This window comes from Lepidochelys kempii, chromosome 16 (genome assembly GCF_965140285.1).
Source record: "Lepidochelys kempii isolate rLepKem1 chromosome 16, rLepKem1.hap1, whole genome shotgun sequence".
In the NCBI taxonomy this organism is placed as follows: Eukaryota; Metazoa; Chordata; order Testudines; family Cheloniidae; genus Lepidochelys; species Lepidochelys kempii.
In genome coordinates this window covers 27568481-27594439 of record NC_136395.1, presented here as the reverse complement: position 1 = coordinate 27594439, position 25959 = coordinate 27568481, and the positions used below count along the sequence as shown (strand labels likewise).

Here is a 25959-nt window from a genome sequence, read left to right as displayed (position 1 = left end):
TCCACAGCCCAAATCCACCTTCCTAAAACAGCCCAGCGAGATTTGTTTACATGCCAGGAAGCTACTTACTACGAATTCATAAATCGCAGGGTCTGTAGCATTTCCCCTGATGTTTGAATTGAAGATATGACTAGAAAGATTCCCTGTAATACTTTTCCACACCTCCATTTCCTTCACTATCAACACACAAACTGTCAGTCCCCGGCTTTATTACATTCCCCTTCATTAGAAGGTTCCTGGCAGGATGCCTGTTTCTCACATAACTTTTTACCTCACTCAAAAAGAGGATCAGCTGATGACCTTTGTTAAAGGTTCAATAAAAAGCAGGGTGGATGCTAATAAAAAAACATTAGTCTCTGTGCAGGACTCCAGCACATGGGAGCTGCACACTGCTTTTGTAGAGAGTTTGTAGAGGCTCTGGGAAAAGTTAAAAGGAAATTCAAATATTGTGATCAAAACAAAGTCAGGGATCTTTTTAAAGCTCATTAAATACAGGAACATTTTATTTGCAAGGACCATGTCAACCCTGTTAAAGGGGAAAAACTAAAAGGAAAAGGGGAAAAACTAAGAGGAAATGACTCTTTGTTGTAACTAAGTAGCAGCTAAATGGTGAGGTTAGGGCAAAGCATATCCATCCTAGGAACATGTTCTAACTGTGCCTCCCATTGCTGGATTTCTTCAGTGTCCACAGAACAGTATCTGAATGATCCAGATTAATTATTTCAGTCTTCAGATATTTAAAGAAATTCCTGTCTGGGCTGAGGATTTTGCCAGGAACCTTGGTAAGGATAAATACATGACGTTACTCCTTCTGGCTGGAGTTTTGTCAATAGTGACAGAGCTACTAGCCATGTGCTGTTCACCACTCCAGCAGACAGGCTGGCTGAGGACATAACCTCCTTCCATGGGACGTGTTGCTCCCTTTGCAGAAAGAGATCCCTTCTCCTAGTGCACCCCATCTCCAGCAGCTGCTGTGGATTCTGCAGTCGCCATCCAATACTGCTTGTAGGTTCTTTGCAGACTCTCCACTTGCCAATTAGCTTTTGCCTTGAGAGACAGAGAGAGAGTCTCTCTGCTGTGGCAGCAAAGAGCAGTCGCGATGCATGAACAGATGGGATGGTGCAGTAAAAATGCAGAGGAGAGTTACACTCATAGAGACTTTTTTTGGTTAAATGGAGCCGTGTCTAGTTGGAGCACTTGATATATAAGCACTGTCAGCTACTGAGGGAGGGAACGGGGCCGGGGCGAGCTAGGAAATCTGGCGCGCAGCATGCTTTGTGGTGCAGAATCAGCGACAGAGGGGAGGGTAAAGGCCCTGATACATCTCCGACAAAGGGAAAGCTCTGGCATGGACTTAACGCAAGAATTAAACTCCTACAGAGGGGAAGGGAGATGAGGAATGTGCTTTCAGCAGCAAGTGGGGCGATTCAAGACACTGCCTGGCAAATTGTTACCTTCCACCCCATCCGCTAACACTAAGGTTTAACCTGTTTGCCAGGGGCCACCTTATGTTCTTTGAGCCAACAGCTGGGCCTGCTGAGCACACAGCACAGAGCAGCCGAGTTCTCTGCATCTACAGCCTGTAGACACACCAAACACCGGGGGAGCTGTGTCTATGGACCACCAATTTTAGTGCACATCGGTAGCCTCAGAGGAACCTTGTCCTGCACATGCTCCCTCAGTGCACAAATACCGCCCTTAGCTTTGAGAAACCACAGCCACTTGTTCCAAACCAAGGAAAGGGGCTGGTTGGCCCTCAGCCCTCCAGCCAGGCTGTTACAAGTTTCATATGTCAGGGGCCATTGTTGTAGTTTTCTTTTAAAAGTTTGTTTTACCTTCCTTTCCTTCCCCACTCTAGAAAAGGTGCATTTCATCATCCTCCCCCCACAGGGATGTGCTCCAGGATCCCACCTCTCTCCCCTGAAGGAACACAGCACTCCCCGCCAGAGACCAAGCGTGGGAAAGTCCAGCCCAAACGTTCTGCACAGTTCTGAGCTCACGTAAAGAGGGTTCGACTAGAAACGGTTTTGCTGCTGGTGCTACTGCCAGCTTCCTTTGCAGCTTTTCAGGTGACATCGTCCAGGCTGGGCTGGCATGGACCCTGGGTGCAGATATGGGAATTCAGGGTTTCTTTGCTTTTCATTAACGCACCCGCACCCAGTGATGTTTTCTAACATCTCTCCTCGCTCCGTGCTGGGGAAAGCCCTTTGGGTTTCTGCACTGCCAATTAACCCTTTCCTGGTCTCCATCTCCCAAGTCTTCTCCTGACAGGGTTCTCTTCTCCCACACTTATTCCTGCAATATTTCTTCTCCTCCTCCTCAGTTCCCCTTTCCCTTGAACCATGAAGAGATTTTTTTAATTCTGCCCTCCTACCCCTCCCATTTTATTTCATTTCTATTTTATACCCTCATCCCCCTCCCAGCTGCCTGTGCTCACAGGACAGGTTCATTCCCTCTCTTGTCAGGGAAGGACACGACTCTCCTGCAAATGGGCTAATGCTGCACAGTGGCTGCTACCCTCCCACCCTCACCAAGAACCTGTAACCCGCTCAGCTGCCTTCCCCGCTGGTTATTTTCTGGCAGGCTGACTGCAGTCTGGCCTGCAGTGAGCAGTCCTCTCACAGTCCTGCATCGTGCGATATGCTCCAATGCAGTGGGCCACGATCAAACATCTTGTATTCGTCTTTCCTTCCTGATCTCTTTCAATAGCAGTTTCATTTCACGGTTTTTGGTGGGGCAACTTCCTCACCCATCCACAACAATGCACTGCTTTAAGGAAAGCGTCAGAATCAGCAAATCCTTCTTTTTATCTCAGGGGAGCTGAAATATTTTCATAGTGTGGCCCACATTTTAACAGAGAGATTGTCTCATGGACACCTGCTCTCCCATTGGCCACCGTGTAAAGCACACCGCCCATTCCTGATCGCACACCGTAACCATGTGGGGAATGCTTTCCCTACTCACGGGGAAAGGCAACTTCAAGAAAGTAGTTTGTGCATTTTTAGATTCTTTTAATAAAACTTAGCAGCTGAAATAAAGCGAAAAAGCGATCACCATGTGAGCAGCCAGTTCTCTCCAGAGCACAGTTTGAGAACTGTTGTACTAATGACGGGTTTTCTTAGTGCAACATCTGATCTTTTCCAGTGCTCCCACAAGGCCTGATCCAAAGCCCATGGAAGTCAATAGGAGTCTTTCCACTAACTCCTGTGGCTTGGATCAGACCCGTCAGCCACAATTCAGCCCTGATTTCAATGGGACCATTCGTGCTCCAAGTTACACATGTGTTTACTCATCTAGCTGAATCAAGACTTTAATGGGCAACTCCAATATACAGAGCAAGTTCTGTGTACAAGGGCCTTGTGTTCAGATAGTCTCCAGTTATAATATTAAACTAGATAGATAGACCTGGATCGCTATAGGTATGCATTGCCAGCAGCAAAAACTGAGCTCCAGAATTCCCCAGAATCAGGTCCATGAAAATGTAGTGACATACATTCCTTCAAGCTACTAGGTGTCCAAGCTAAATATCATCAGTACAAAAGTTTACAACCTTGAAATAAAAACAAAAAATGTTCACAACAGAAACAAATCTTTCCTGTGAGTACAACTTTTATCAGATTTATAGCACAGCACTGTATTTCTATAGAAAATATGAAATAACTGGTATTTTTATAAATTGAGTTATTTGCTATAGATTTTATGTTGGTTACATTTATTTCTCACTATAAATTAGGTCTACATTTATGTCATTTTATCGCATTGTCTCTTCTCCCTTTTTACTGATTTCTGTGTTTCTGATTCCATTTTCTTCTGTTGGATCGTTCCATTTTTCTTGCTTAGTTTTGACTTGCACTTAGTGCTAAAATGTCGGTCCTATTTGTGCTGATCTTGAGGAACGAAAGCACTCAGTAGTTCCTACTCATTGCTCCTCCAGTGCTCCAGACATGGGCTTTGAAAGGAAGTGTCTATGGAGGAGATCATTTTGGTGAATGTAATTACAGAGTAGTGACCCAGCGTTGTTTGCAATCCTAAAGCAAAGATTGCTTTTCCTCTCTTGCAAATGTATGAATAAAGATTTCCCTGTACATGTCTCTCAAACTCTACATTTAACATAGTAATCTGAAGAAGCTTTCCTTTAAACCATGTTTGTAATTGTACCATGGTGCATAGTTTCCAAATGCACTATTATCGTAACAATTCTCTTTCTACAATGCACACTTATCTTGATGCTATTTCTGTGTCAAAGACTTTTCACCTACGTAATTCTTAGAATATAGTTACATATGCATGAAAAATTAGTTGAATTTAAAGGGAGGAATCTGATTTGACGCCATTAACAGGAGAACTCCCATCCTTACAACTGCCCAGCTACCAAAGAGAGACCATGAGCATTGATCTTCCCCAAGAAGAAAGGAAATATTTCACCCTACAGCAAGTAAAAAACCACCAGTTTTGCTTAGCTGTGGACTTTATAGATCTCAGTAAACTTTGTTCGTAAATCCCTCATGGCAGTAAGCATCCTTCACAGACCAGATAAATTATTTCAGACTTATCTTTGCACTCATTTCCTCCTCCATGACTGCAACCATCTTATTTCGCTTCTCCTATAAAATGTTCAAAACATAATACAGAAATTGTCATCGCTTATTTTCAAATGGCTCAGCAGAGCTCCTTGGAATGACACTCCCTCTGGCAAGCGTGGAATGCCCACGCCTTGAGCATTTCTGTAATAGCTCATGGCGTTCCGGGTACCGCTGTACAGCGCTGAGACATCAAGAGGGTCATTGGCATGCTCAGTACGTGCATACGTAACAGCATGACATAAAATTTTATTTGCACTATTATAAGAGACATCGCCTCACTTTTTATTGAAAAGATTTTGTGAGGCATGGTACATTATGGGAGCATGAAATTTACTAGATAGTCCACATGAGTTTATTTTGGAGTGTGTTGGGTGCATCTCAGTATAAATACCCAGTTAACAATTAAGACTTCACAACTCCATGAAACAGCGTTCTCTTCCTGATGCTTTGTGCAGCCTACGGTGCACAAAAATTTACTCGGGGGTCCCAGAAAGAGGCAGAAGACTCTGTCCCTGATTTCCATTACAACAATGAAAATGCCTGAGCAATCACGATCACATGATCTTAAGCATGTGGAGGGTGTGGCAGGATGGTTTTAATGGCATGTTTTTCAAGTGGTAAATCAAACAAATGAGGCCTCCGATTTAACACTGCCAAAACACACACTTATTTAAAAATATGATCAAAGTTTTATACATTCAGAGTTTCCTAGCAATAAATCACATAAATGGATATCTAGACGAAGTAATAAAAATGAACAGATTCTAAATTGATCAGTAAAGTTGCTCATAAATTGCCATTTCTAGTGAGCTGTAAACAAAAGCTGTATAAATACCGTGTGAGCCTTATAGTTTGAGCATAACTAGACATGCAGCAAAGAGTTCCAGATGATAGTTTTTCAGAGAAGACTTTGTTTTGGATTGTGTTTGCAACTATTTCGTGATCCTCCAGGGTAATCCTGGACAGGAATGAATAACCACTATGTCAGCTACTCGGCATACATGGCACGAGAGAGAGGCAGGAGTGGAAACCAGGGCTACTCATACTGCTTTCTCTCCCTCCACCCTCTTTCTGGCAGAGTTGATCAGCTATTGTTGTGTACCTCCCTCTGGTTTGCCAGGGCCGTGCCAGGTGTCCAGGTTTTCTATACTGGCTCCTTTGTTTTTAATTGAGGCCACTCACAACAAAGAAAGCCCCACACACACACACACACACACTCTAAATGAACTCCCCCCAACACACACACACACAAAATGTAAGTTACCTGATAGGAGCAGAAAATGACCCAAAGTTTCCAGCCTGAAAATCTGTTTCTCAAATGTCCATTGGGGTGGGGTGGTGGGGGAGGAACAGAATTGAGCTTTTTAGCCACTTGTCTGGTGGTGAAATATGCTGCATGTGAGAACCCAGTCATAACTGTAAAGGTAAGCTACCAATATACAGGAAGGAAGGAAGGAACCCCAACCCCACCCCAAAGCAGGTCCTTTGGGTGGCAGGGCATGGGGATGTCAGCTTTGATTTGAGCTAACAGAACCGAATCTTGGGGCTGGATGCACGTCGGAACGAGTGAAAGAGAGCACACTGTACAGAATGTCTGCAATAACAGTCTCTACAGAAAATTATGAGGAACTACATAAATCCACCCTCTTCCTCTTCACACAGGCTCATTAAAGCTGTACTGACTCTCTGGGCAGCTATAATTCTGCTGACTGATACCCTGGAATCACCCTGTCAATACCCAGCGGTGTGCTGCCTCTCCAACTATCTGTGCCCCTAATATTCCTCTCCTTGATGGGATTTTCTGACCTTTAATCTGATGCTAGTTTACTCTCATCACTGAAGTGTAAGTCAGAGAGCAATAAAACAGCAACCTCACTGATTCAAAAGGGAGAGCTAAAGCGCCACTAACGGTGAATCTAACCTTTCGTAATGGCTCTCCCTTTAAAAGGGGAAACATGAAGTGCAAGGCAGCTAAAACAAACAATATTTAATGCTGACTACAAGATTTATTGCAGCCCTCTTTGCATGAGTATTAAATTAGAAATTCAGGGCTCTACGCTGAGGAAAGAGGCGGGGATGTTCCGTGTAGAGGGAGCAGGGCCTTGTCCAGGATTGTCACCATTCCAGTAACAAAGACAGAACTGGACCCCAGCACAGAGCCTGCTACATAAATAACTGTAATACCCCAATCTACGCTGGGCGAAAGCCAAAGGGGTGATCAGCCAGCTTGAGCTGACTAAGCAATCCAGGGCGTGAACAGACCAATCACCACCAACAGCATGACAAATCACAGCCCCTTTTCTGACCAGATCATGACATTAGAAAGCACTCACACTGGCATCCATGCTCATGCCAGACAGCTCTGCCATGGGCATCGCCTCCCAGAGCACCCAGGAACTGCAATTCCAGCAGCTGCAAATGACCATGGAAAGCTCCCGAAGACGTTCAGAAAGGTGTGTGCATTGTGCAGGCAGTGCACGCACAAAAAATGCCCCCACCTTTTAGATCTGAGCCTGCATGTTTGTCCTTAATGCACAAAACAACCTTGAAACCACAGCCATTAGCAACTGACATGGTACCACTAGACAATGAAATAAGTCTGAGCAAAGTGATGTTGGCCAAGGCTTATTACACCAAAGAGTGAGGGTGATAAGTTTTATTCTGGCGTAGTCTCCCATGTAATGGGAGCTACAGTGGTTCGGCTGGAGAAGGAAGAGGCAGTGGTCTCTCATCCAGCAAGGTGACCTGCAGAATAAGTCTCAATGGAGGGAGGTCCTGTTTAGTAAATCCACTGTAACACTGAAATGAGGTGGAAATAAAAGTTATTCTAAAAATATTCAAAAAGAAAAAGGAGTACTTGTGGCACCTTAGAGACTAACCAATTTATTTGAGCATCGGATGCATCCGATGAAGTGAGCTGTAGCTCACAAAAGCTTATGTTCAAATAAATTGGTTAGTCTCTAAGGTGCCACAACTCCTCCTTTTCCTTTTGCGAATACAGACTTACATGGCTGCTCCTCTGAAACCTGCCACTATCTCAAAATATTGGTGCTTTTCCCCAAAGGAACCGCTGGGGGGCACTGTGTTGATTTCCTCCAGCTGGCCTGCTTTCTGGGCCTGGCCCAAGGCCCCTGCACTCACACCTGAGTTGAGTTATCACACAGAATTGGTTTGACTCCTTCCAAAATTACACTTCATCCCTGATAGTTTAAATATGAATTGTTTGCTACCCAGCTGATCTTAAGAGACTGTTCCAAAGCAGACATTCAGTTTGCCAGGTTGAGACATGTAAACATCCTGATGCCCAAGCCAGGGTTTGTGTGCAAAACTAGAGAACTTTATATGCATGCATTTGAAATTATAGCCCTAATTTTAAATGATTTTAAAGTAACTTACTGCTTTGATAACTTGCACCTACAGAACTTCAGCTACATTCAGCACAAATGCTTTAAGATCCCAAGAAAACTCAGCATGTTTATGGTGAAAATATCAGTCCAACAAATAAAAAAAAAAAAAAGACAAATCTCACATATTACATGCCACACAGATCAATAGAAAACATACACTAATGTCACAGCGCAAACTAAAAGAGAAATTATTACATAACAGATTTCTCCCAGACCCTCTGGGGAAAACAGAGACTGACAGATTTGGGGTTTAACAGGTGCTGATAGAAGACAAACTACTTATTAACACTGCTAGAAAGGAAAAGAGTAATAAAAATCACACCTGTAAACATAAATAATTAATTAAATTATAGTTTTTCAGAGTTACAATCTGTTGTGCAAATCACTTGGTCTGGATCAACTTGATGTGTTGCATCATAGAACATGCCTGAGGGAGTCTTCACAACATGTACAATAACTAACATGCCACTAATACATCAATAGAGTCACATACCACATGGTAGCATATTGCAGAATCGTAAAGCACCCTCTTGGACTTGGTCAACAAAAGTTTAATTTTCATTCATAAACACAATGAGATGCTTTCCAGAAGGGTTAGAAAGCTAAAGAGTAGACTCAATAAGAACAGAGACCAGCACTCTCTTCCATCACCTCCCTGCTCTGCATAGCTCTCTTTCCAGATTAATCAAACATACAGTTGCAGGATAGAACATTAGTTACAACAATGTATTTCCCTTATCGGCTTGCAGTTCCTTCTAGCCAATAGGAAGGGAACATAACAGCTCTCCCAGGCTTCAGCACCAACCATGTACATGCAGCATGATATAATTAACACTTCGGTTACTGGATTACCCCACTGCAAAGCCAGGACACTAACATTACCAAACCAACAGCATATTTGCATATAGCAATTACTGCCTAAAACCCCAGCAGTACTTTTGAAAAGAAAATTGGAAGTGTGCATTCGTAGAAACTCACAAAGACAGACCTTCAAATCTAACTGCTGCTGATAAGGGGAGAGCTTTTATAAAGGATACTAAGATGTATCAGACAAGAGCAAGCCTGAATACAAAACAGTATTAGTATATAAAAGAACAAAGAAAAGCCCTGCTCTGTGGAAGAACTGGTAATACATTAAAAATTTAAAACCTGGAACGACAAATCTGGATACAGAAGACAACCAATATTAATGAACAGGCCTATGCATTCATTGTCTGGGATCCCAGAGGAGAAAAATAATGCTGGTTACACTGAATTTTTTAAAGAGAAATTCCCCTACTCACAAACAACCGCCTGCGCCCAATCATCAGATAATTCCTGGGTGTTCAAATACTAACCTTATAGAGCAGGTGAAAATGGCCACAAACCAAGTGCCAGATTCACCTGACTGTATCAGATTCCTCAGTGTAATTCTTCAATGAAAGGCTTTGTCAAAGGCCCCTTTCCCCAGACTAAGTATTTATTTATTCAAGGAAAGGTACACGCTCAAGCTTGGCTCAACAATCTGTCTCCGAGTTACAAATAAAGCAGTTTCCTCAAGACAAAGAGGGTTTGGGTTTCTATAACATTTAACCTGACAGTGTTATAAGAAGGGCGAAGAAAAGACAACACAGGGCTTCATTGTTTAGACAAGGGCCCTGTCAGATCAGGTAGCCTCTCTGCAGCGCTGGGGCACTAAGCGTGCCAAGCTGGAGAAGGCTGACAGTGGAGAAACACTGCAGAAGGAGAAGATAACTGAAACAAACATCTTGTAGACATTCCACCAGGTGCACCAGAATTAATCACTGCCCTGTAGAAATGCTGACATTCCCAGGGAGTGTCATTCCAAGTGACAGCCCTCAGCGAGATTTGATAACTGGCAAGCGAGGCCGATTTCTGCACTTTCCAGCCCAAGTGGGTGCGTGGCGTGCAACAGGAGGGCGCCTTACCAACGCGATGTGATTTTATCCTCAAAGGTCTCTCTCTCTCTCCCTCTCTTCTATCATTTGAGTGGCTCAGGGTTACAGGTGCCCAGGTGTGACTTCCTGCCTTCTGGGAGCAATGGGCTCATGCGAGAAGCGCTCGGTACTTTTAGGAAAGTTAATTTCACGTGGTGGTTTTGTTGGTGGGCAGGAAGGATTAACTTTACAGCACGAAGTCTAATGTGACAAATCCCACAGCAACCCTTCTCTTATGCATACTATGGGGGCTGCTTTGGCCCTTTGATAAAATAAATAAACCCCTTTGTCTGCAGGAAGCTAACAAAGTACGTATCCTTCCCTTCACTGCCACAGCACTCACTTTGCTTCTTGCTTCCAACTTCCCAAATCTCCAAGCAGCTTCAAGCTGCCTTTTTTTTTTTTTAAAGCAACCCACTACATCAATGTTTCCTTTTCCCTCTCCCATAATTCCACTGGTCTGAGAAGCAGGTCAGGCCATATTGGGTCCTGGACCAGTGCCAGGTGTAAGGCCAGATGTCTCTTAATCAATCAGGGTGACAAACTGGGTTTTTATACCACTGGCAGACTGGGAAGCCACACTTGTCTCCAGCTGGGGCAGATCATGAGAATCAGAAACCTCTACAATTATCTACAATAGCTTTTCAATAAATCAGAGGGTTTATAGTCAGAGGTGTATTTGTTATACATTTTTTCCTTTCAAGTCCTGTCCAGCTGAACTTGTGTTAAACGAGGCACCTGATTTGATAGGCACAAGAGATATGAAAAATATGTGGTCACCCACAAAAATGGATTTTAATATTTATAATCACAATGTTCTATAGAAATACTGATTGCAGGGAAGCCCAAATCCCCCATCAGTGCTGTAGAATGAGAAACAGCTAATCTGCTCACCTTTGCCTGTTGCACTGTGAAGGAGGAACATTTTGTGCTCTGGGTCTCACTGAAGTCTAGGAGGACGTTTAATGCTATCATATTTTAATAACTGGTCACTAATAGATTATGGGAATAAATTTTTTTCCTATGAAATCAAATCTGTTTAAAGAAAAGCACTGATTATATCTGAGAAACTGTCTCCAGAATTAAGGGTCTTTGAAGCATTCTGGACACAGCCTTTGAAATGACAAGGGTCAGTTTGACACTGTTCTGTTGCTAGGAGACTGGAACCACAAAGTGTCAGGATAACATTTAAAATAGAAGAATAGATAGGCAATGTTGATTAATGAACATACTTAGCAGATAATGAACAAAGGTATCAAAACGTATCTGTGTTATAATAAAGACAGAGAGAAGCACTTAATTTAGATTTTCAAAAGCAAGTGTGATACCAAAGTCTTCAAGGGAAACCTCTCCAAACTGTGTCATAAGAACTGAATGACCATGAGGTTTGTTAACTGCTTGATTAGAAGTACACAGACCCAGCTCAGAAGTACACACAAGTGATTCCACCCTCATAACTGAAGAAAGAATGAACAGGTACTGACACAGAAATTAAAGGGTTGCTGAGACAGCTGTGTCATCCACTTGGTGTCCAACCAAGTTTAGTCCAAGTGTGTCTTTATTGCTGTGTAAGGGACTGATTAAATAGCCTTCTAAAGATGTCAAAGACCGTGAGGAAACCTTACATGAAAACCAGGAATCTGTAAAATGGACATTTCACAACGCTTTGTTCCTTCCGAAATGCAGTCTTTCTTAGCAAAATTATCCAAATAGGCTACCCCACCCCAGCTGGAGAGGATCTTGTTTTGAAAATCTCACCCATTTCTAAAATAACTATTTTGTAAACTACATGGCAGAAGCAAGGGTGCAATGTGGTATGCCTTGGGGACAACCTGCATCATTCACAAGTGGCTGTGCCATTTATAATGAATGAACCCCAAACTCCCGTCACTATGACCTTTGTAGCAAATCATACCAGCTTGCGTCCTTCAGGGGAGAAATTCACTCCTGTGCAGAGGGGCTAGCGCACAGAGCGATGCAGTGTATTAGCCGCCCTGCACGTAGGCTTCAGTGGAACCTCACTGGTGCATAGGCTAACATACATGCACAGGCGCTGGAACTAGGGGGGCTGCTGCACCCCCTGGCTTGAAGTGGTTTCCATTATGAACAGAGTTTACAGTTTGGTTCAATGGCTCTCAGCCCCCTTGTCCCATACAAATTGTTCCAGCCCCCCTGCATATATGGTAAAATTCACCCCAGGCAGGCAGGCCAGCACAAGATCTAGAAACAACTGAGGTCCCAATTATGCCTTTTTGCTGGCCCCTGTGTGCAGGGGAGAAGTGGCACCTATATCTCAGCAGAAGAGATGAAGTATGTGATCTCTCCTGCCTATGGCCACTGGCTCTCAGCAGTATTTCTCCTTGCATTTGATCTTGTCCAGTTTACTCATGAAGCCTTCCATGGCTCTTTAGCACGAGTGACTGTACAGACTGCAGGGGTGCTGGCTACTGTGCAGCAGAACCAGCTATAAACTCGCACCATTTTGGTGCCATGTGAATTTACTGTGGGAACTTGGCCCATTGCTCTGCCTGTGAAGGACTGTACATTGCTCTTTCTTCCAGTCAGCCAGGGCCCGAGGGGATCACCCAAGAGCCCCCAGAGCCCCACAGCAAGGTCCCTCAGTTGCATTCCCCACCCCTGCCAGCCCACAGAGTTTGGGACCCAACCTCAGATCCCTCCGCTGGCACCAGCCTGTCAGGCAGGGCCCTAAGTAATCTTTGAACTCCTAGGACATGGATTCCAGGAAAGCTGAGAATGGCATTTTCTGGACGGGCTGATGGATACATCAATGGTTTTTTCCTTAATGGCTCCAGAGTACATTTCCCAGCCCTTTTTTGTACAGCTTGGGGTACTGTGTAATAGCCACACTTTCGAGTGCACAATACACACAAAGCATGTTGTTATTGATGTACTGTTGCACTCTAGGTGTTTGCATAGAAAGCTACCTGCCTGCAGCAGCTGCACTGTGAAATATCAGCAGTTTATACCAGGGTCATCTATGCTGCATACAGTTATTCCGGGGTCAGCTGTGTCACACAGAATGCCTGAAGTTTTAAGCTGTCATTAGAATATTGTGCCCTGATTTTAACAATACAGCACCGCTTCTAATGATCTTTAAGGTAATTCACTATTCAGACCCCAAGCAAAAGATGCAAATGTGCCACTGAAAGCTCCTTATTAAATACCCACAGGCTAGAGCTCTGTACAATAAGTGGTCCACAGCTTTTTAGAACATCCTAATTAGATGAACAGAGATGCAGAAAAATGCAAAAACAGGTCATGCAGCAAAAATGTTTAAAAAGATGCAAAACAGCCCCCTCACACGCACGCTTATTAAAACCCTGCAGTGGGATGAGGCAGAACCAATAACTCGTCGGCCACTGCAGCATCCCCCCGAAAGAGAAGTGAATGTTGTTAAAGTAAAGTTTTCAGTTTATTGCCAGGGCTACAGCAAAGCGGTGATATAAATACTACTATGAATAATACATTAAGCAAAAATCCAATCTGAAATTAAATTTGCCTTGGGTTAGCTCCCCTTACTATATACATACCAAATTATTATGCTTTAAAAAAAGAAGCTAATACAAAGGTGACACTTTTCTTTCTCTTTGCTTTCCTTTGAATAGGGGCAAGAATTACTGCCCGTGAAAACCTGTTGCCTGAATGTCACAAACACACAGGCTGTGTTGCCCTGCGCTTGGCAATATTCTCCTGGAAAGAGGGCATGAATTTAGACACCCTGTAGCAGACAGTGGGAAAGACTGTCTTCAGCATCTGATAACAAAAGCAAATAGGATTCAAACCGAGGATGTTTGCTTTAAATGATAGGCCCTATTCTCAGAAATGCACATCAGCATATGAAGCTACACTGAGGTTGGTCAGACATTGCTTAGGGTACTTCACTTTCCATTTTGGTAGTTACCCATTGTTCTTAGGAACTTATTCGATCCTTTTGTCTCCCATGTAATCTTGATACCATCCTTTGACTTACCAGTCATTTTAAACACTAACCAGCCCTAACCTTGCTTTGCACTTCCAAGTACATTTCAAAGATCTTCCATTTAACCATTAGAATTAATAAAACTTGGGTTAGCCTCTAAGCTGAGACAAAATCCTGACTGAATGATGTGATGCAGGGCACGTACCTGACTCTACTGCACACTTGCGGCATGATTTTGGACGAGTTGCTTAAAAACTCCGTGCCTCAGTTTCTCTACATGCATGGTGAGGCTAATGATCCTTACCCAGCTCTGTAAGGGGGTTGAAATCGGTAGGTGAAAAGCACTAGGTATTCTTTCAGTACAATCTGGTGTTACACCCAGAGTCCTCTCTGTGGGGCATTCACACCGGGGTAAGGCTGATTTCACGGTGTTGTTAAGAGGGAAAACTCGCATGTGACAAGATTCTCCTCCAGTCTACAGAAGGGGTGGGAAAGAGCCTACGTATTCGTGAAAACAAAACTGAAGCTTGCGTGGGTGACCTGGTCTTGCACGCTGTGTTAGGAGCACACGGCTTCTGCTGTGGTATCGAGCACGAATGCCTTCTTGGGCAAGCTCCTTTTTCCTTTGCTGCTGCTGCTAGACTGTGGTCAACACGAAAAAATCCCATTCTTTCTCGGTGTCCCAGTCCCCTGGTGTTCCACTCTCCCAGGGACCCCTGCACAGCCACACAGCACGGCCTGCCTTTACGTCCCATGTCTGGAGTCTCCATTTCCCTCCTTGACCACAGTGCCACAAAGCAACTGGGATTATTTACCCATCTTCTGACCCGATGCCTTTGCCCATCAAGTCTTGCAACTGATGTTCTATGGCACAAGGGGACATTTACCCACTGAAATGCTATTACGAGGGCATCAGAAATGCTGAGCTGCGAATGCAAATTGTGACAACTCACAGGTTGATTCTGTCATGTGGACAGAAGATCAAAAGGCATAAACTGAGACCGTGAAACTCATTTCACTTGTGCTCTACAGCAGACTTGTATGGCTAGCACACTGAGCTCTGGGGGCTGGCGAGGTAGTTTTCCTTCTCTGTGCACTATTCTTACTAGAGCTGGTTGAAATTTTTTGTTCAAAACATTTTCTTGACCAAAAAAAGTCTTTCACATTTGGAACAGACAATCAAAGGGCCCAATCCTGCAAACACTTACACACATCAACAACTTTACTCACCTGCATAGCTCCCCTGGCTTTCCTGGAATAACTCAGGTAAAGACAGTTACTCCCCTGGGTAAATGTCTGCAGGAATAAGCCCTAAAAAGGCTAATCATGCACAGTCAGTTAAGCGGTCATGACAGATGTGCTCATTGTCTGAAGCTGTTACATTCAATACATTTTCCATATTTGTTTCCATAATCTTTGGTACCAACTGACTTATGCATTCTCCTCCGTCTCACAGTCCAAGGCAAACAGAAGGCGTGGGGCTGCCCTGCTCACTTGGGCGGGATAAAAAAGGGCAGCAAAAATTGTTTTGACTGACTTTCATTTCGCATCCCTTGAACTCAGCCAGAGACTGAAGCTAAGAAGGAAATGGTTAATGTACTAATTACGGTAATTAAGAGTTGCCAATTTAATTATAGCTGAGAATATTAATGCTGTAACATTTGTTGGAGTGCAGAAAACAAACCTTTAATGCACAGACTTTGTTCACAAACATCTAATGGAGCCCTCCTCCACTTCGCTCGGTGCTTCAGTGCTGACACAACAGCAATAGGTTCAGATTGAAGAACGTGTCAGCAATCAGGCAGGAGGAGGCTAATTAGCTGGCAGGTTAATGAGTGTGATGGCTCTTGACAGCATTTTGTTACTGCCTCTACTGTATTTAAACAATCAATGATTATTACTTAGACACAGTGGAGACAGTCTTATTATAATAGCAAGACTATATATTTATTTTCATAAAAATGAGACTCATCCACTGCTCTAAATGAATAAAATATTAAAACTTGGCTAATTACAGCCACACATGAGAAACTTCAAGGCATCTTCTTATCAAGGGAAGAGGGCAGTTGTTTGAAATGTGCTTGTGCTACCCTGTGCAGAAATGCTACGTGGTTTAACTAAGAATCTCTGGTGAATCCTGACAAGCTAAGGGGCTAAAATAAAAACTAAATTTCATTAAAACCATTCAAAGAGCCAGCCACCTTGTTCAGCAGACATGACAAAATCCAGACACCCTGTAACCACCACTGACAGCCTCACTATACCTTTTTAATCTGAGCCCCTATGTGCAATAGGTGTACGGGGCACATAGAGCCCATAATCCGCAGGAACTGGGCTCTGTGTCTTTCTTTCTTTGGTTACCGGAGATTTGAAACGGCATGGTGAAGTAAAGAAATGGCTCTGTGGAGAGATTAACTCATTTCTCTGTCCAGTTAAGGGGGGTAGAGGGACATTTTACAGCACTCCTGCAATCCATAAACCTAATGAGAATAAGAAGGAAAATGTCTACAACCCAAAAGCACATAAATACAGCAGACAGCCCCTTTCCAGAAGGTGGGTAAACATGAGTTGGTGTTTGTAGTCTGAACTGTATTTACAGGACAAGCAATTGCCAATTGTGTCCAGAAAATCCTTATCTGAAGAGAATTAAATTGAATCCTTAGCTCTATAATAATAAGGGAGGGTTATTTCAATTTAATATTCAGTGTTCCCTAGGAATTTGTACATAGACGTGGAAGAAACAAAAGGCCTCACCTGCTGAGACTCATGCCATTTTCTAAATTATTTTTGCATGCATGAAAATGATTTGTGCCCCTTGCTGCTGCTGCTGAACGTGTGAATAGAAATAGAAAATGCAATAAAATCTTCCAGTCCAACCTAATCCGTAATAGCGTGCGCTGTGTCTTTAAGATTCAGAACACCATAAGCTTAGTAATTATATAACAGCAAATAAATGACTAGTTACCAAAGGCATTGACCAGACCCAGGGAAATATAGGGCCTGAGCCTACAAATACTTACACACATGAGTAACTTTACTTCTGCAAGTAGAGACCTGAGCTTTAAAAGATGGAGGAGCAGATGACTTGGGGCTTGTCTACATGGGGACATTCAGGAAAACTAATCCAAATTAATTCCGAAAAAGAGTGTCCACTCAGAGATTTAATGTGGACTAACCAATCCACTTCAAATTCACATATTTAGTTAAAGTGGCCTTAATTCGATTTAACTTAATTCACATTGGAAGGGAATGGACTTGATCCTGCAATTGGACTGACTAGTTCCAGGAGGTCATGCGACAGATCAGATTGAAAGGCTAGGACTAAATTGCTCTGAAAAGGCAGGTTTCTTAGTTAAAAAGCCCTTTTAAATTAGTGCCTGGTGACGCTACATGTGAACCATTGAAACAGAAGTGCTGATGCTCCAGCAGGTTCTAGCTACTTCCCTCTACAACAGTCTGAGCTGTGCGTTCCCAGCGTTAGGTGAGGCTATTTATAAAGTTAACTGAACTCTGAGCCATATTTATATCACTGAATCCTCTGCTCCTTACATTATAAATAGGAAACAAAGACAGCTCTCCTGCATCATCATCATGTGTGAGGATTCATCACCTGAAAGCCATGCACGGCCTACACATCGACATACAGCATAACGCTGTGTCAAGTCCAAATTAAACCTGCATTCTGCAAGCCTGGCCAAAAAGGCAGACACTTAATTCGTGTTCCTAGGTCCCAAAGATCACGTGGTTCGATTAAATATTGATGGGTTCGTAAATATAAGAAATTCTCAGCAACAACCATAAACTTTCCCTGTGACACTTCTGTTTATCTTAAATATTTTTTTAAAAAAAAATTAAAACAGGAATAGTATTTGCGACGGTAATTGTAAGTTGGTGCCATTTCAGGAAAAGCTGGCATCTGGCAAAAACCTCCAGCCTTTCTGCCTGTTTAAATGAGAATATTCTTCAGTCTGAAAAATTATTTATAGAGATTTTTTTTACTACCCTTGTATACTGCAATGTTATTTCCTTTCCCACACACTAGCAAAGTCCATTTTCACAACTGCGATAAAGCGGCATGTTCACAGCTAGTAAAACAACTCAATAAATAGCCTCACGAAGCTATCGCTGCCTCCTGGCCTTTCCTCAATAAAAACAGGGGTGAACTGCTTATTTTCAGCAGTACACTGTAAGGAGACAGAAGCATTATGACTGCTCATACATTCTGACTATCATTTGCCACAAGCTATATCTGTCAGCATTAAATAAAGCTGCATTATAAATGTAAACAAAACACCCACATCTACAAAATGAGCTGCCCGCCATTGCTGTAGGCATGAATTGAACCCGCTTATTGACTCAGCTTGCTCTTTTTATTTATTCTTCTACAAAGACATGCATTTACTTTACCCTACCAGCATAGCGGGACTGGGGGCGGTAACTTGTCTCCCGCACAAGCTGAAAAGGCAGGTTGGTGACAAATGCAGATCTTAATGAGAACCCCATTGGGGGCGGGGGGAAACATTGAACTATTATTGGAATACTGATCTCCACACCGCTGCATCATAAATAATTTGCAGGGTCAGTCAAGTGAATTTATATTTATGATTTTTTTTAAAAAAGGTAATTCATCGCAATCAAATAATAATGCCAGTTTGAAAGGAATTACATTCAAATATCAAATGCCTCAAAATTTACAGTCTGAGGAGTGAAAGGGTGCTCAGCTACACAGCATTACACATCACGTTTGCTCACTCACTATGAGTTATGTGTCTTTCCAGACCAGCAGAAAAGTTCTCTGGCTGTCGGATGAACTTCCCCCCTGTGCACAGGGTTAGCACAAGGCCTGTGTAGCCTCCAGTCCACTTACAGCCCCAAGTGGCATTTGAGTGGTGCATAACCCGGGTTCCCAACTCTCCCAAATTAATTGTGAATCAAACAATTTTTGAGCCTGACGCAGGAGCTCTCACAGCAGTGTCAGACGTTCCTGAGTTGCCATGAATCTGAGCCTTTGGGACCACGTGCACAGCTCTGAGCGAGAGGCCATAGCCCCAGCCTTCAGGTGTAGCCCATGCCTGGGCACAAAGGAGCACAGGACTGGAGGAGATCTAGGGGAAACCACAACCGAATCCCAGGAATAAGGGAGGTCCTGGGACAGCAGGGGAGAAGGGCCCATAAAATAAAACATATGATAAAATATCTGAAGCTATTTGCACAATTGGAATTAGAATTAGATAGCACTGATTTGTATAGAAATATTAGTAAATAATTTACTCTGGTTTATAACCTGGATAAATGTATATATACTCACACTCAAATTCATACAAAGTAAAATAATTTCAACTATTTTTCAAATTCATTTTGCTAGGATTGTAAACATACTTACTGCAACCAAAGTGGGTTGTGTGATTATGTCAAACGCTGGCCTAAATCAGCCAATCAGGTTTGTCTGAAATCTGCCCAATCCAAGTATCAATCCTTAATTCAGTGCACATTGCCTATTCGTGTTGGGGCTGCAGCACCTCAGGAGCAGGATGTGCATACTTTCCATGTTAAGTAGAGGTGCACTAGCAAAATCCAGAGCAGTTTTCCTGGAAACACCCTACTTCAAACAGGTAGCAGGGGGGTAAAGACATTCTTACACGCAAAGCTCATTGCAGCTTTACTGAAAGAGAACGGAAACATTTTGCCACATGAGGGGAATGAAAGTCAAAAAACAAACCCAAACCCATGAGTTGCTGTTGCTTTTAAATCTCATGATGTTGGGGGATTTTTGACTGACTCCGGATTTTTGATCTCCTGAGGCTGGCAACGCAGATGTCACTTGTGCTGGTGCTCTGCACAGGGGTGAATATCACCTGTAAGTAATAACAATGTGGTGCTAAGAAAGGAGGCCTGGAGTGGCTTGGTCCTCTGCAGAACTGCCTCACCCATCTCCTTCGGTGGCAGACACACAGCCTCAGCCCTTACCCATGCCCCCCAACACAGCACCCTGCTACTCCAGCACAGGGGCGTCCTTGAGAAGAATTACAGTCAAAGCAGAAAGTGTCAAAATGCATGAGTGGTGTGTCACATGCACAAACAGGGACTGAGCTGAGACTACAACCACAGTTGTTTTCACTTGGAATATGAAGCAGAATTTGAATCTAGATCTCTAAGAGCATCCACTGTTTCCATGAGATATTGCGCTTTCCTTTCTGTGGGACTCTAAGCACAAAAATTCAAACCGGACTTTAGAAAGAGCACAGAGAGTGAAGTGGCAAGTTAAACCATCCAATGATGTTGGCACAAATTCTCTTGTAACATGGGGGCATGCCTCATGAATGGACAGAACAAGTGTTCCACTGCTCCACATCATCCATTCTTCCAGAGGTAGATATTAATTATTCCAGCATTTTCCATTTTGAGATAAGCTTGTTAACAAGACATTATAGGGTTGCTCAGAGTGCCTATCCTTTGGGTTTATGATGTTAACAGAGAAAAGGAAAATCAGCACGAAGAAATAGCAGAGAGTAATTAATGTATTGTAGTGTGGAATTTCCACTTCCTACCTCCATTTAAATCAAATACAGCTCAGCAGTGCCAAAGTAAATCAAGGGGCAGCCACGGGGGAGTGGGGCTCAGCAGAGGCATTAGAGCCAGATCCAAACCCCTTCTTCACCCAAGCTACTACTCTTATTACTTGTGCAAAGCAAATATCCAGCCTCCAACCCTAAATCACTTCAATTCCTATTTCCAAGTATAATTTAATCTTTTTCAGCGACACTTGATGCTTACTTCATCACAGCATAATGACAGATTAAAAAGTTGTTGAATTAAATATTAAAGAGGACTTCAGGCAGTTCTGCATTTTTAAGGAATAACACAGATTGGAGATGAAATGAGAAGCCCAAATGCATATTTTATTCCAAAAGGAAAGAATACATATATTTTTCCTTCAGGCCACCTACTTTGTAATAAAACATAGGGCAGGTTTTTATTTAGTGGATAAAAGCATGATATAGTATTATAAGATTCATATCACTGTAAACTGGTAACATCCAGTGATGTCAAAGCTAATGACACCACATGATCGAACACAGTCTTTTGTTAAATATATATGTATAGCTACACTGTATATATTTCTATAGTCGTTTACAATTTTTTTCATTAGACTACTTATGCACAATTTATTGACTCTCAGATGTGAAAGTTTATCTTGTGATGACACCGTATGCATGACATCAAAGCACAGAATACAAAAGATAATTTAAGCTATTATTGAAGTATAAATCATTCTGAGAAAAATGATGTCAGTATATGAATAACAAGAAAGTCATTTTAAATTGAAACTATAGTTTAAAGTGTCTGAAAGTCCTGAAGATAAATATGGATGACAACAAATTTTGAATTTTAAAAGGAATTTCCACATTTTGATGTAAAAAAACCTCCCAAACTATTTTATTGTAATATATTAGTTGATTAATTCTCACATATAAAAGGATCAAAGAGCACATCTTTAATATTTTAAATAGACATTCCAATTCGTTCCTTTCTGAGCTCTATATAACCGCTTCAACAGCTGCAATCCCATATGCCTCTGGGTCACAAATTTTGCTTTAATTCCATATTATATATTATACAGACACACACATGAGTGATTTGAAGATTTCCTTGATTGCTGTAAATGAATACAACTGAAGTACAGACGCTCATTTTAATTCAACATAGGCCAGACATCATTATCAGTACAGCTTGTATAAAAGAGACTCAGTTTTTCTAACCACATACTGCACCACCAAGGAGGGCAAAGAAAATCTGGGAGCAGTGGGCAGCATGGAGGGTGGCAGGAAACTAAACATTTATTTACAATTCAAACTTGATTTCTATAGAAGTGGGTTGGTTCACAGGATGATATAGCAGAGCATCCACATTACCTGGCTTGCCACACACATCCGCGTACAAAAGTTTATTCAAAACAATAATCAAGAAATATCTACATATATAATTCCATACTCCTGTTTGGGATATTAACTGAAGAAACCTCCCTGGTATTCTAAGCTGTCTTTCTGAAACGGACTGGGGGCTGGGAGAGCAATATTTTATCATTCCATCCAGTAGTGAATTTACTTCTTTGCAGCAGAGAAGGTGAAATTCCTCATGCAAAAAGAGGCATTTTAGGCCATTCATTCACCCCTGGCTTGGAGCAGAGCAATTCTCTTATGAAATTCTGACATCTGTGTGGGGGAAATGATCGGTCTTATTTAGGAACATTTTAAAGGCAAATACAGACAGGATTTTGGTTTTTAAATTCCTCCTTTACGCTTTTTGCAACTAAGATACTGGGACGTTTCGCTGCTGGTAAGGTAATGCCTTAGTGCTGCCCAGAGCTTCTGCTCTTTCCACCTTCCTCTGCCAGTGTGAAAGAACCTGGGCTAACAGGCTCACCTGCTTGCAGACACACGGCTTTGACTCTATATGGGGAAGGCCCAGACTCTTCCACAGCCCCACCAGATGAATGTTTAAATACTCTGCTCGGTGGGTGGGAGATGGCTGTTGTCCTCCTGCGATCAGCCAGGCTGGGAGTGTTCTGTGATAGACAACTCAGGGTAAACACACCAGCACCGCCAGGAAATGCAGGTCTGCCCGGCCTCTTAGCATGAGAAGTCTGGAAGCCTGAGAAGAAAAACAAGCAAGGGGTTTCTTCCCAAGTAGTACGTGTGTGCAGCACCTTGCACACTGACAACACTCAGCCAACAGCTGTGTCTCTCCAGGCAAAGGGTCCAAGTTATGATCAGCCAGAGGGCCTTCCAGAGCAATTTGCTCAATGGCAGCCGAGAACCACAATGCTGGGCGAGGTCTCTGTGACACAGGGTTGCCGTCTGGTGCTCCTGTCAATGCATGAAACCCAGGGATCCTGCTGCTCCCAACAGACCTCTTTGGATGTGCAGAGCTGCTGCAAAGTGCGATGGAGGCGGATGGGTCATAGGGGACCCTTAGTGGCCTTTTACACTTGGCCTGTCTAATAAATTCCTTCCCCTGATGAGCTGTCTCTTCCCTCCCACTCATCAGTTGTTTACATTATCATACTGTCTGCAGGCCTGCTGGGCACCTACCCACAGAGTCGCAGGCAGGCCCTGCCCCACAGAGCTTACAATGTAATCAAACCAGGCAGACAGGCTGGGAGGGGACGGGACAGACGGTACATGCAGGGTGAAAACTCCTGGGCGTTACTGAGCTGCCAAGGGGGGCCCCAGTGCACTGTGCCGCCGTGTTGCTCAGCCTGGCTTGGCGTCCGCGTGACTCCAGGGCTGACCCTACCTCCTCCCCACCCCTCTCAGACACGGGATTTTCCTGTCTCCGCTAGTCAGAGCGCAGAGGCCGTGCAGCACCCTGGCATGCAATCTGCCCAGCCCCTCCACCAGCCCCACCACTGCATGAGCACTGGCCTCGTGCAGGGACTGGGGAGATGTGTCCTAGTTCCAGCTTTACCCCAGTGTGTGTGTTGGGGGGGCTGGCAAGTCCATGCCTAAGTTTCCCCAGTAGGAATAATCATGATCGGTGTGATGAGGCTAAGGCAGTTACTATTTGCACAGTGTTTTGAAGGTGCAAGAGAAGGGCTAGCTGTTATTAAAATCCCCCCACTTCTCCGGTGCACACGCATCCACACACACCCCTCTTCCCCACATCTCTGGGTGCTGGAACATGCCTGCAGCGGGGGCTGCTTCCCTTCCCCAGCACACTGTCTGCTGCAGCTGGGCCAGGCAGCCGGAATCTGTTGGCTCCAATAAAGGCAGGGTCTCAACTTCCTGGCTGGTGTGTGCGCCGTCACTAATGGGATATTGTTTTTATTATTATTATTAATACCAAAGGGATCTTCACTGTCTTTTTGGTCAGTGCAAACACTCAGCCTTTAACTCATTAAGTCACAGAACAATAACACAGAACAAGCAGACAAGAGAAATGCCATTGTTCCTTCACTTGAGTCTAAGGGCTCTTCTTGCCGCCATGTAAATGAACTTAATGCTCTTCACTCAGGCTCACTTGGAGGGTTCTCATTTACTGCCTCTCTCTGTGACAGCATTTTCTCACCAGCCCTGACTGCATAATTAATGCAAATGCAGCCTTAGTGTCATGAGCTGCGCTCTTTTGGTTTGCTTTGGTACGACACTTACAGAGGAATATTAACTAGAGAAAGCAGCATCACAACAGGGGTGGAAAATCAGGCTGCCAGGGACTCATTCCGAATGCCACTGAAAGGAGAGCGCCTTCAAGATTGTTTCATCAAGGTGATTGAGAACAAAAACTACTGAGGAAAATTCAAGCTTACATTTATGAGCTTCTCCACATACATTATTTATATCACCAGAACCTATAGGAACACTATTTCCAAGCACATATTCATGCAAATAGATTATTTGGAAAATGGTGAAGAACGCTGTTAAATGTATGCGCACACACAGATAAATCTAATACTGATTACAGATAATCAAAGGTATTGCTCAGGTAGACGGGCTGGAAACACTTTTGTGTATGTGTGTGTTTGTTTACAGAAAGTTCACGGACATTAGGATTTATTCTAGCACAGCTCCAGAATGCCCACACTTCTCACAAGGGTCAGTGAGCTGCATACACAATACAGCCCTTCAGGGGACTAAAACTGCATTTTAACCCTACACATTCCAATCAAAATTGGCTGCATATTTTCCAACAGTAAAGCTGAAAGCAGGTCTGCACTACGATACATCAGAATTAAAACAGGAAAGCAGGATTCATCTCTATTATCTTCACTTTGTAGCAAATATTGCAAGGATAACATGTCATTGTTCCAGGCGTATCATACGCCAAATGTTTACTCAGATTAATTCAGCTGTGTTTTAGTGCCAGACAATTCTCTGTCTTACATTTTCTGGTCAAATAAAAGTAGATTTTCCTATTTGATATTTAGTTCTGTGCAATGGCACCTATGCACTGGCTTTTTGCACAGGTCTTTGTATATTCGGTGCAGGATTTTCCAAAGCACTCACCACTGGCCTGACCCTGCTCCCACTGAAGTCCAAGGGAGTTTTACTATTCGGCCACTGTGGAGTCCTTTTACAAATCCCACTCATGAACAGTGCTGCCAGCCTCAGGATTGAAAGTCATATGTCATACCCCACAATCACGAGATTAGCTTAACATTCAGGAAATTTTTACCAATAATGTCTGAGCGGTTCTTTTTATTTGCCTTCTGATGTGGGAGACTTCTTGGTTCACGTTCCCAAGCTTTTCTCCACAGCGGCGATGGCCAGAAGCTGACTCTTATTTGAAATAAAAACCACGTGACTCCAGGAGCTGCAGCTTTAAGCAAAACAACATCGGATGTGGTGAGACTGGTGATGAATCTCAAGAAGTGCTTTATTGTTCATTTACCAGTAAAACTAGGGGAAAATAGGGCTGGACTGAAAATCAGCTGTGTCTGATGCAGGTTTTCTTGGGCTAAGGGAAGGATGGGGTGGAATTCAGTGTGCTATCCAGAGGCCAAGCGCTTGCTCTCTGGGTGTTCCTCCCAAACCAGCTCCTATGCAAACCAGTGACTTGATTCTGCAAGCACGCGAGGAATTCTTCCCTTCCGAGGGGTCAGATGTAGGCCGCAGGATAGCCTTACACATCCCTTGCTGCTCAGTGATTGAGACTACACCAACTGCATGTCTTCACTGAATTAACTAAATGAAAATAATCCCTTTATCCCTTTTACTGCACCATACAACTGAACAGATCAAAATGAACATACCAATCAAGTGGTTTGCTTTAGAGAGGAAACAGCCCCAGAAACCATGATTACAAATTAAAGGTATTATATTGAAGTCATTTTTAATCCCTTATAAATGAATAACCCTTCTACCAACATTAAATCATATCCCACTGCAGAAGTAAAATGTCCTGAGCTGCACCTCTCCCTCCTGTAGTCAGCAGAGCGACCCTTTCCTTGGTGTTAGGGGAGGCAGAGTGCTCCACACCATGACTGGTAACCTTCTTGTGTCTTTCCAGGGCAGAGCTGCTGTGTCTCCTCCAGGAGCAGTAATGCCACTTTATGTTGAGTAATCCACCCCGTGGCGACTATTTATTTAAATTCA

At 43.3% G+C, this 25959-nt stretch overlaps 1 protein-coding gene across 5 annotated transcripts in view; it reads right to left on the bottom strand.

The window, feature by feature from the left end:
• PBX3 (PBX homeobox 3) overlaps window positions 1-25959 on the bottom strand; it is a 160287-nt gene that overhangs the window by 40597 nt on the left and 93731 nt on the right. For 2 of the 5 annotated variants that reach the window (XM_073314193.2, XM_078849040.1), the window contains exon 3: window positions 22292-22519. The exons of the other annotated variants lie outside the window; for them this stretch is intronic. In XM_073314193.2, coding sequence (XP_073170294.1) covers window positions 22292-22519 — 228 coding nt within the window. The remainder of the gene's footprint in view (window positions 1-22291; window positions 22520-25959) is intronic. 5 annotated transcript variants of the gene reach the window in all.